Source organism: Triturus cristatus, chromosome 7 (genome assembly GCF_964204655.1).
Source record: "Triturus cristatus chromosome 7, aTriCri1.1, whole genome shotgun sequence".
Taxonomy (NCBI): Eukaryota; Metazoa; Chordata; class Amphibia; order Caudata; family Salamandridae; genus Triturus; species Triturus cristatus.
Window position 1 is genome coordinate 1258565171 of NC_140590.1, and position 11944 is coordinate 1258577114.

Consider the following 11944-nt stretch of genomic DNA (forward strand, 5'->3'; position numbering starts at 1 on the left):
AGCGGTAAAATTGTTGATGCTCCCCTGCGGCAAAACAGCAGTGTGCCATTTCTTGTATCGATACCCCATACTTTTTATATAATAATTTCAAAAGTGTTTATTTGTTAAGTATTTTAAATAATTTTTTTAAAATGGCAACAAAAATATAGTTATGAAGTAAGTAGGAACAATCCAAATCAGTGGAGAAGAATTTTGTAAATTACTTGCTCATTTTCTAGCTCCACCCGAATTTACAGGCAGAAAGAAAAATCATACAAAAATTAAAAAAGAAAGTGGGCAAGACTAGGGCTAAAAAGACTCAACCACAGTATTGTATAGGAAAACATTTTAAGACAGAAAGGAGCATCGGTTTGTAAAAATGTTTTTATTTTGGCTTTATTTTTGTGTAAAATATGCAATGCAAGGGAGGTGATGATAGTAATGGTAAAAATCCTAGTTTAAAATATAAAAACATATTTAACACATAGAAAAACATCCTCTCCTTCCTGCCCCCCCCCCCCCCCCCCCCAAGACACTGCCATAAATCCAAAGGAACTGGGACTGTTACAAAAAACTGAAAATTATAAAAACAACTTTGAGGAGCTATACACTTCTTGCTATTGGGAAACTCGCACATAAATCAGACAACAGTCTGGCTTATTCTAGCACCAAAGGCAACGTTGCTGGACGAATTTCTTTATCTCCTTCCAGATAAAGGCCCTGAGATAGACCTGAAACAACCTGTGTTGACACTTTTTCACCAAAGCTCTCTGGTTTTGCCTTTTACATAAACCCCCTTTACTGCCCCCCCAGGTCTCTGATGAGGGGGCCATTCTGCTCTTTCAGTGCTTGGTAGAAGGCTTCTTTGCTAGCTTCACCACCTTCGTTTATGCATCTGTACAGCACCCGCATCCTGTCCTGAGTCGTAGTCCCCGCTCGCACTAAGTCATACTGCTCTTGTGTCAGAAACTCTCGACTAATCAATCGGTCGAGGATGGGATCCACCAGAGTGCACCGTTGGATAATTGCCTCTCGGTGCTTGTCCACGAAGTGCTTATCTGCGAAGGAAGACAAGAAAGGTATTGTTATGTTTCAGTCTGTCAGCATTTTTTTTTTCTTAGAGATGTCCTGCATCAGGTCAAGCGACATGTGCATATACTATATGTTCTCCTAACCTAAGCCCCCTTCCCACTATTTGGGGGGGGGGGGGGTGGTGATTTCCAAACCACCCCTGAACAGCATCAAGTTTTTCTATCAAAGATTGAAAGTTATGGTACACATAGGATCCCAGTCCCCTAAAAGATTGGTGCAAGACCTATGGTTCTGCAACGCGAGCGCCAGCTCAAGCCACTTTTTTTTCAAACTTGTGTCTTTTTATCAGTAGCCGGAAACTAAACCCAATCAGTCAGTTTCCTCATTACTCTGTGTTGGCTGATATATCAAAGGATTTAAGTGTAGCATGTCAAATCATCGTAAGCCTGAGAAGTACTTGGGAACTAACCACCAGATGAATAAATGTGTTAGGAATGAATAATTTTCATTAACAATGCTAAATAACACATTATATGAGGGGCAGGATTTTTTTGGGCATCTTTGCTTTATGGAATTTCTGGGACTTGGCAACACCAAAGCGGAATATGTCCTGCTGACCTCCTTTCCGCTGAGAGCGCTACTGGACTGGATAGTGGCTCATAGTCCGAGAGTGTTTGCTCTGTGAACACTCTACTGGGGAAGCCTGATGTGCTACCACAGGTAAACACTGGGCGCTGAGCTGAGGACCCTTTCGGTCGAGCTCTGCAGCTCACTCCAAAGTGCCTTCTAGCTCTCATGATGGGAATCCAAACCCACAGATACCTCCTCACTGGAGTAGACTTGTGAGTGTTCTATATTGTGGGTCCAGCAGGAGTATCCTTTGAGGGAAGAGACAGACTATAGTAAAGGGATCATTACTCAAGCAATTTAATGGATTTCACTCTTTCTGAAAATCAGCTACTCTGGCACTGAGAACCCCCTTCCCTCAGATCCCCTTTTAGGATTCCCTCTGCTCCCAGCCCTGAGCCCTCAATAGTCATCCACACAGACACCATTGACATCCCAATGGACACTGTTAAGACGCCAGCAGCCCTTCGAATACAAACACGCTAAAGCTGCTGTAGAACACAGGACTAGAATCTAAACATCCTGCTGCTCACCTATGCACAGAAACAGGCAAGGGATGAACTGGTCCCTCTCTTTAAGGGTACAAGGGAACAACTTCCTCCTCTACCCACCCTGGAAGAGGAAGGCATCTCTAAGGAGGTGTCATGGAGTCTGTGGGCATCTTCTCCAGAACTACAGGGCCAGAGGCCTCCAGATTGTCACATGGTTCACTTATAGGGATGGCTAAAATGTCCCACATGGTCCAGTAGTGACCCCCATGCGTGCTGCTTAAGGCGCCTTTCTTCACCCTCCCTGGTGCTCCTCTGAAGCTTGAAGCTCACCTGAAGGTGTGGCTCCTGCACCCCCCGTGCTGGGGTTCTGGGGCGGCGCTGTGCTCCCTCCAGGGCCATCTGTGTGGAGAAAGATTTTAGTAGTTAGAACATATGTTGTTAATTGATCCCTTTGAACAAAGGCCTGACTTGCCAGCCACGCGACGGCTCCCTCCCTCCCTCTCCTGCTTCACACTGAAGGGGATTCACCACAAATATATAATGTAGTGGGACATCACTGTGGCAGATGAGCTAGAGATATGTCACGTTCAGAGGTCACAGTGATTGCGGGGCTTACGCTTGGCCCATCTGTACATCAGGGTAAACAGTGTTGTAACGACCGCGTTGTAATGGCATGCATTGTAAACGCATGCGGACTAACGGCACATATTCTTTCAGGGTAAACAGCGGTACCACGCATGCGAGACAGCGTATGCCATTACAATGTGGTCGTTATGACTGTGTTGTTTCATCGCATACCTTTACAACGCAAGTCGGAACAAAGACTTGCATTAGGGGGCAGAAGGTGTTGGATTTAAAATTCAGCACCTTCCCTACTGTTGCACAGACTTTAGTTGGAATAGTAAATTATACTATTCCAATATCCAGCGCCCCCAACAGCAAGTCATTGTATCGAATTGCGTTGTAAAGGTATGTGATGTAACAACGCAGTTGTTGTAATAACCGCGCTGCAATGGCACGCGTTGTAAACGCAATGCGGACTAACGTCACATATTCGTATTGCAGCCCGATGATGTCCCTATCCCACACGGTCAAAAAGCTGTAAACTGATCCCAGTCCTTGAGGGTGGATTTCAGCCAGTCCTGGCTTTTCAGCCAACACCAACAAGTATGTTGTCACTTGTAAGCCAGATTTTCTAAAAGAAAAAGTGACACTACAAGTCCCAGCAGGCGGTGACTACAAAATGGGTTCTGGCTGAAACTCACCCTCAGGACGTGGGGGCAGTTGACAGCTGTTCTTTAACAACCAACCTTTCCAACCGCTCCAGGTCTCATGAGTTGGATTGTGAGGGGGAAAGATAACTTCAGCTGTGAACTTGATACTTGAACAAGGAAGTCAACATGGACTTGGGACTGTTGCTGAAGGCAGGCCTTGAGGTGTGACCCCTCCCCCATATAGTTTAGTATAGTTCTATGAGCTGGAGGCACATGCGCTACACAGAGAAGGGGCGTTTGGGTGGTGTGTGTTTTTTTGATGGATGGACACGGAATGTGACTCCCCTGAAGCAAGACCGCCCTCAAGGTGAACTGAACAATGCTGAGAGGCCCCGTGTGTAGCAGAAGTCGGTCACGTGCCAGTCACGTTTCTCTAAAAGTCCAGAAAAACTGGACATGTCAGTCGCCGTTAAATTTCAGTACTGAAAAAAAAGGATTGCTTGTCTGTGTCCTTCGTGACGGGAAGCGCACTGCCGGCACTGGCCACGTTTGTTTACATATCACTTGGCTGGGTGCCAAAGTCAGCAAGGTACTAGGCCAGAGCCTTGGACCGGTGGGACCAATTAAGCGTTTGAAATGTTTCAGATTTTAGTCTAGAATCAGAGCAGGAACGAGGTAAAGACAATCTCGTATCAGGTGTATGCCTGCATAAGTCTAGCAGGCCTTGGAAAGGGCAGGGTTAATTTAATACATCGGCATTGGTGCAGCAGGTGCAGTGCACCGGAGCCCACATCCCTGAGGGGGCCTGTGAGCCCTGATTATTGCTGTATTTTACTAGCTCCACAACAGTGGAACGGACCATTTTCCTTGCCTGCACCAGGGACCATGGGATCCTTGTTACGCTACTGGTTAGATAGATAGATAGATAGATAAGTAAACTTTATTCGATATATAGTTTCAATATCATAAAAGTACATACACTTGAGTATATATAAAATCATTTAAAACAGTAAAATTCATTTAAATCATGAATATGATAAAATTAATAAAAAAAATACGAATACAGGATCAGGACATCAAGGCATATGTCATCTTAAACCTGCATTGATAGCCGCAACCTCAGTGACATTTTCAGATAAGATGAAACAGCTGCTAAGGTTGAAGATGATTCCAAGGATATCAATTTTTGGTAAGCCGCCTTACATGACCTTATTCCCCAAGATTTAAGCAGTGGTTTCAGAAAGATAGCTCTTGGGTGTTGGTAAAATCTGCAGAATAAAATGCTGTGAATGTTGGATTGGGTTGAAAGGTCATCGCAAGGGCACTTTGGTAAGTCGCTGGACCAGCAGTTTAAAATAGGAAAAGTTAAGAGTCTAAAAAAGGTATTAGTACGAAGACGAGACAGGAGCATGCGCATATACGGAGATGGTTCTAAGAGTAGATAGTGCTGTATACCACTCAAGGTGGTTGATTTTTGATAATCAGCAACAGAGCTCTTCTGAATTTCTAGAGACCATCGTTTGGAGCTCCAGTAAGTTAAAACAAGATGCTTTAACGTTGGTTTTGGTATATTGGCTAAGGTTGAAGGGTCAGTAAAAAATTCAGAATGCCCTATGTAACTAGACAAATTCTTGACATAGTTCAACCATTTAATGTTCTTAGCATTTTTCAATTTTAGACAATCTTTAATGATTTCCCTGTTAAAAGGTGTCTCTTCGTTGGTCCAGACTTTGTGCCATAACAAGAGGGGCGAGGATCTAATCGTGTCCATGATGTACTTAAGGCCCAGTTCAGTGTGCACCATGTGAGTAGAGGTGCCTGGAGGGACGGCCAGGAGATAGCGTAAAAAGGCGTTCTCCAGACGTTGAATTTGGTCGACGGGTTCAATCCCCCAGATCCCGGATCCATAGGTGCCGGTTGGTATACACTTCACCTGGTAGATCTGCAGTAAAGGACTTATTGGGCGACCCCCCAGTTTTTTAGAGAAATTGGTCAAGGCCCCTATGGCTTTAGACAGTGCTAAGCCTCTTGCTTGAGCTGCTGCTCGCCAGGTGCCCCTCTTGTTAAAAGTAATGCCCAGGTAAGGAAAACTATCAATGTTATCCAATTTGTTGCCTTTCAGAAAGATAGTGCATGATTTTTTTCCAATCCCTAGGCCGCAAGACATGGTATAAGTTTTAGAGGTGTTGACATTCAATCCTTTTCTTGACATAAAATCAGTAAATGCATTGACAGCCCTTTGTAGGCCAATAGGTGTCTGGGACATAATAGCGGCATCGTCCGCGTAGAGGAGGATGGGAACAGGTTTACCATTTATTGTAGGATAATCATGATAAGTTCTATTCAGATGATGGGTAACAGAGTTGATATAAAGAGTAAAAAGTAAAGGGGCTAAAATACAGCCCTGTCTAACTCCTCGCCTGATAAAGAACCTGTCAGAACATTCCCCATTATTACCGTATCTCACGCGGGCCGAGGCATCCCTGTACAGCTCTTTGATAAATGAAAGAATGGGGGGGTCTAAACCAATCTCAGCCAGAGAATCCCATAATTGCTTATGGTCAACGCAATCAAATGCAGAGCTAAGGTCTACAAAGGTTATAAAAAGGTTACCTTTTTTGGCCTGGGTATATTTTGCTATTATAAGAGTTAAATTCAGGCCCTGTTCAATTGTACCCTTGCCTTGTCTGAAACCATATTGTGCATTAGAGATGATGTCTTGTTCACTTAACCAATCCTGTATTCTGTTTAAAATAATTCGCCCAGCTACCTTCATAAGGGAATCTAAAAGTGAAATTGGGCGATAATTAGCAGGATTATCCCTTGCACCTTTTTTAAAAATTGGGACGACAACTGCCTCAGGCCAAGTGGGAATAAAGCCAATATTGTTCAACGAGTTTAAAACATTAGTGAGCAATGGAGCCCACAGGTCAGGATGTGCTTTAAAGACGTCTATTGGGACACAGTCCGGGCCAGGGGCTTTCCCAGATGGGCTGGCTTTTAAGGCAATCAGTACTTCAGAATGTTGAAAAGAAATATTTAATGGAAAAAAAGTAGTTTGATCAGAAGGCAAACTAAAGTCACTTTGGCACTCACGCGGTTGGTTATCGGAATCCTGAGGGTTATATAGGGTACTGAAGTGTTTGACCCAAGTTTCAGGGGTTATGGCTGAATCCAGTATCGGGGAGTGGCAAAGTCGAAAAAAGGGGGCATTGACTGCCCTCCAGAAGGCGGTGTTATCCTTCTTCACGGAAGCTTCCACAAGCGCTGACCAGGCCTCCAATTTCAGCTGGTTTTGTCTAGCCTGACGGATGCTACGATAGTTGTGTCTAGCTTGCTGGACCTCCAAGCGGTTCCTAGGATTACATTTCAGAGCTGCTTTCAAAAGTCGCAAGGCTTTGGAGCAATTTCTGTCAAACCAGCCATGGGTGGATAATTGAGATTTCCTTGGGGCTCGTGCAAGGAGAGTTTTTATTTCAAACAGAATTTTAGAAAAGGAATTAGTTATTGTCTGTGGGTTTTCGTTTAATGATAAGCAAATTTGAATATGGTCATACACGTTGTTAACCAGAGAGTTAAGAAAAGTCAGAGGGACCACTTTGTCCCATTTAAGAAAGAGGCCCATAGTGGATCCTGTGTACAAGGGAGGAGAATAAAGAGGATTTGGCCTGACCGTGTCATTAGCGAGCGGGGTTAACTTTAAAGTTAGCCCTATAGGGTAGTGGTCGCTAATGGCAGTGTCAAGGGTCTCCCAATTAAGAATCATTCCTGAGTACCTAACAGATATAAGGGTGTAATCAATAGTGGTATGACAGCCTCTCCCGTTGTAAGTAGGTATGAAGCACTTAGGTGGGAGACATAGATCGTTAATGAAAGATAAATTAAAGTGAGATGTTATATCATTTAAGAGATCACCTAATTTAGAGTGACGAAAGTGAGTGGAAGGGTCGTTCGTATCGACTGTCATTCCACAGATACCTTTAATACTCTGAGAGCATAGGGAACAATTGAAATCGCCCACCATAATGATTAGGGTGTCGGATTTATTTTGGGACTCTATTTTAATTAGGTCAGTTTTTAAGCCATTGAGCACCAGATCTAATTGAGAGCTTAGAATATTATTATAAAAATTGACCAGAATGGTATTTTTGATAGAGCCACCAGATAAAGTAATAAGCTGATAGTGTAAGGTCCCTGTGATAAAAACTGGTTTTAGGCGGCAATTCACAGAGATATAAGTTGAAAGTCCCCCTTTACTTCTGCCATGGGGACTGGGCGAAGCTGGGGTATGGAAGGTCTGGTACCCTGCGAGATGGAGCTCAGTGGTAGTCCAGGTTTCCTGTAAGCAAATAATGCTATAACAGGAAACAATTTGAATCCAAGCTGGGTTAATCAATTTGTCGAGGAGACCTGCCACGTTCCAAGACAAAACCGTATCACCCTGCGATGGTTCAATGGTGCCAGTACTTCTAAACATAGATTCTAACGGAGTCTCATTGATTTCTGTGGATTGCAAAGGAATTATAGAGGTTGAGATGTTACTATGGGCTGTATGATTGAAAGAAGGATTAATTATCCGGCGATCAGTCAGAGACGGTGACTCTGAGGTTGGGGAGTATAGAACGATATCAGTAGTTAACTTCCACCCAGAATTGTCAATAAGCGGTGTATTATTAAGCTCAGGAGTAAAATTGTCGGGCTTCAGGGTAGTTGGTAAAAAACTCGCAGTAGGGGGGTTGGCAGCCATAGACACAGGGTTGAAAAGTCAATCTTGTTCTTCCAAGCCTGAAAGAGTGGTATATCTATTTGAGGTCGGAAGGGAAAAGTGATGAGCCTCGGAGTGCAACCTCAGTGGAGAGTGTGAAAATGTGGGGTTAAGCAGCAAAGAACGGGGGTAGAAATAACTTAGATCAACCGTTGAAATTCCCATGCCCTTGCTTGGTGAGTACCAGTCCACGATATGAGATAAGACCCTACGGTCCCTAAAATTGATTATAATGATATCACCCTGAATGTCCTTAGGTCTAGTGCCGACCCATTTCAATCTCCTCACATGGAGTATTTCGCCATTAATTTCAGGGGGAAGTGGTCTGTTTTGTGTCAACCAATATACAACTTTGTTTTTAAGTTCATGGAATCTCTCGGTTTGACCTGGAGCAAGTACTGGGACACCCGTAAGGGTCACTACATAGGGGGCCGCTTCAGGGGGCAGGTCAATATGGGAGCCTTTATCCAATTTACAATTCGGGGCAAGCTGCCGGTTGATGTTATTGCCTAAGGGCACTACAGGAGTAGAGAGTTGGTCGACTCTAGGGGCCCTTGTGGCGAGGGATTGTTTCTCAGGTGCGGGGATAGGTACAACTATGTCCTCTATGTGGTTTAATGTATTAGGCTGAGTAGTAGATTGAATAAAGGGTGGGGGCACGGTGGCCACAGTGGTATTTTTACAAAAGTGGGAATAAAGGTCATTGTTTTGTGCGACAAGTGACGCGTGCGATGCTTCCAAGGATGTTAATTGAGTCGCAATGTTCTTAACTCGTTCCACTAAGGGAAGCAACAGGGATTTTACCAACTGTTCAATGTCAGTCAGCAAAATTGAAAAAGGAGATGTAGGAGGGTCCGTTGAAGGCATTGGGGGTCTACTTTGTGTGGTAGTCAGCTTAGAGTGGGGCATAGATTTGAGCAAATCAGAATGGGACTCTTTTCTCCGTTTTTTAGTAGGTACGATGGAGTTTTTTTTTACTGATAACTTAGATGTAGAAGGTCTATTTTTAACAGCTTTGCTCTTGAGTGCCTTAGTGTTGTAGGTTGGAACTGAATCCTCAGGGGAGCTAACAGTTAATAATTGCGAAGATAAGACACGTGGGCTGATTTCCTTTGAAGCAGGCGCTATCTCTACTGAGTCATGATGTTGCGAAGAAGGACCAGCGTCGTCCCTAGAATCAAGATCAATAGTCCTTGATGGGGGGGAACGGACCTGTTGAATACGGCCCAGGGACGAACGCTTCTGATAGATCGGGTCCATTGATAGACGGCGTTCCGTAATGGCAATCTCATTTTCTAGAACATTAGCGGCTCTAGTTATAAAATGGTCCAGGGTCCCCCTAACTGAACCCCCCACCAGGGATGGCCTTGATTTTATAGAATTTGTAGCCATAACGGTTTGGTGGATAACTAGTGCCTAGGTACAGAAGTAGGCCAAAGCTGAAAATCAGTTACAAGTGAAATGTCAGTGAATATCACTAAATATCGATAGATGACTGAATGAAAAAACAACCCCCTGTATTCCGAGCTAAACAAATAGTGTACAAATCGCTTATCTCTCAGACTGGTGTTGCAGCTCTGGTGTCCTCGACAGGAGGTGTGGCCCAGCCCGGCCTCTGTCGGCCTTGGACGGCCGTAGACGGCCCGCCCTTTGCCCGGGCTTAGCCCGGCGTGTCCCGCTGCGCGTCCCGCGAAGCGGGAGGCGCGAGGTGTCTTTGAAGTCCGCCGCCGGTTAGGGGGAGGGGCTGCTGGTGGTGACGCTGCCCTCCACTGCCTCTGGTCTCTGAAGTCCTGCTGACCCGTTCGTGATTCTGTGAGTCAAACGCTGCGCGTCCCGCGAAGCGGGAGGCGCGAGGTGTCTTTGAAGTCCGCCGCCGGTTAGGGGGAGGGGCTGCTGGTGGTGACGCTGCCCTCCACTGCCTCTGGTCTCTGAAGTCCTGCTGACCCGTTCGTGATTCTGTGAGTCAAACGCTGCGCGTCTGGTTAAATATCATGCCCGTGCTCTTTAAAGCTGGCATGGCTGGGACAGAGTCAGTCACACATCAGATGCGCGCCTGTAACTTTGACAATTGGTCAAGTCACGAGTCAGGTCGCGCTGCTGTAAGCGATAGTCGCAGGTCAGACAGAGACTTAGAGACCGGCTCTTGTGACGACTCTCCCCCGAACATGTTTGAACTTATCTATTTAGGGAAGAGAGGAGTCCCCTCTCCCGCCTAACTTCTTCCAGGAAATCGTTGAGTGAAAGGAAATAGAAAACGAAAGCAAACTGCAGACGTGTTTGTGGCAACGCCCCCACCCCTCCTCCGTTCAGCCTTCCTACTAAGGGCGGCAGAATGGGGGGAGCCCCTCCGTGCACAGCCGAGCCTAGAACCACTGGGGCTGCATCTGGAACAGAAACCGGGACACAGATGCACCTTTATAATTCTGTGTTGAGCTTCAATGCCCGACTATATTCGGGACACGACATGCATTGGACATAAGTAATATTTTAGGAGAGTGGTCGAAGAAGTTGTGCATTTTGTGCAAAACGTGGGCGAGACCCGGCAGTCGCGGGTCCAGTCCAGTTACTGACTGAGTGTCCGGCTGTGGGTTCAGCCTCGTGAAGGAGCCGCGTGCCCGGGCTGTCTCACGGAGCCCCAGTCCTTGGCCAGGGCACGTGCCGCGCAGTGTGAAAGCTGGGACTGGGACCCGGGTCGCTTGGTCCTTGAGCCAACGGCTCTCCTAGCAGCCCGCCACCCTCCCGCCAGAAAAGAAGCCTCTAACCGGAGGATGAAGCCAGCCCTACCTGCCCCCGCCGCCCTCCGAAGCGTCTCAGCCACGTCCTTCTTGTTGATTTTCTCCAGCACCTCCAGGGTGACGCGCAGCCCGTACTCCTGCCGGTAGAAGCTGATGATCAAGTCGGCTATGTCCATAGGGTCCGCCTTCTCCAGCTTCCCCCGTGGGATCTGGTTATAGCCGGCCTCCACCTGCGCATCGTTCAGAGTCCTCTTGAACTTCTTCAAGTCCACCTCCTCCAGGCTCTCCAGGGCGAACTCCAGGTGATCCCTCAGGGTCTTGGCCATGGCTCAGCGCGCGCCACGGCTCAGCCTCGACTGAGGGAACCAGGAAGCGCATCTTATCACTCTCTGAGGACCAGGGGAGGGGCCAGGAGGAGTGGGCAGGACAAGAAATACAATGCCTGTAGTGGAAAACAATCATGATGTAATGTCAATTATAAACATATAGAAATTACCAAACCAATGCAGTGGAAATAGTTGTTACTGTTATCCTGAGGCATAGCTTCATTACACATGGAACCCTTTAATAACTTAAAATGTTTCTTCTTTTTTAATACAGTCTAATGGAGATTTTGCTTCTGCACTCTAGTTAAAAAAAACAAATACTGGCAATAAAAATGGGTTTAACTTTTCAGGGTGCCATTTTTTTCCACTTGGCTTCACCAGCACACAGGTACGGCATGGGCAGCAGCAGTGCAAGCTTTACTGCATTAAACTAGTACAAAGCTGGCAGCTTTTCTTGGTCATTCAACCTCACCTTTCTAGGACAGATATTAGTGATCCTCTGATAAAACGCCTTGAAGCGGTGGTGCTGTCAATGAGCACATGTGGCATTCTGGGCACGCAAACTCCTCTGAAAGAGTGTGAGGCATGTGTCGCTACAAGAGTAAACACAATAAGATGTTGGACAGAGTGCTGACACTTTTCAGACACTCAGCCCCTGTCACAGATCTGGGTTTAATCCATGATCATTCTTCTGCTCACTCAGCCACCCCAGTTTGGACCCAACCATATGTAGATCAGTCTTGTGCCTCATGGGAACAGTCGAGCCCAAACTGCC

At 46.0% G+C, this 11944-nt stretch overlaps 1 protein-coding gene across 2 annotated transcripts; it reads right to left on the reverse strand.

Annotated features, from left to right (window-relative positions):
* Positions 1 to 345: 345 nt before the first annotated feature.
* On the reverse strand, positions 346 to 11217 carry LOC146811761 (apoptosis-associated speck-like protein containing a CARD). Of its 2 annotated transcripts, none has more exons than XM_085618753.1 (3): positions 10904 to 11217; positions 2460 to 2530; positions 346 to 1037 (listed from the first exon to the last, which is right to left on the reverse strand). In XM_085618753.1, the coding sequence occupies exons 1-3, from the start codon at positions 11167 to 11169 to the stop codon at positions 778 to 780; spliced, it is 597 nt and encodes a 198-aa protein (XP_085474879.1). In that variant the 5' UTR covers positions 11170 to 11217; the 3' UTR covers positions 346 to 777. The 2 variants fall into 2 exon arrangements, with proteins under 2 accessions (XP_085474879.1, XP_085474878.1); XM_085618752.1 differs by having other exon boundaries at positions 2460 to 2528; positions 10893 to 11213.
* Positions 11218 to 11944: the final 727 nt, after the last annotated feature.

Coding starts and splice junctions, on each gene's coding strand:
- LOC146811761 (XM_085618752.1), bottom strand. CDS start 11,169: ATGGCCAAGACCCTGAGGGATCACCTGGAGTTCGCCCTGGAGAGCCTG. Junction 2,529..10,892: donor TCGGAGGGCGGCGGGGGCAG/GTAGGGCTGGCT, acceptor TTCTCCACACAG/ATGGCCCTGGAGGGAGCACA. Junction 1,038..2,459: donor TGCAGGAGCCACACCTTCAG/GTGAGCTTCAAG, acceptor CTTCCTTCGCAG/ATAAGCACTTCGTGGACAAG.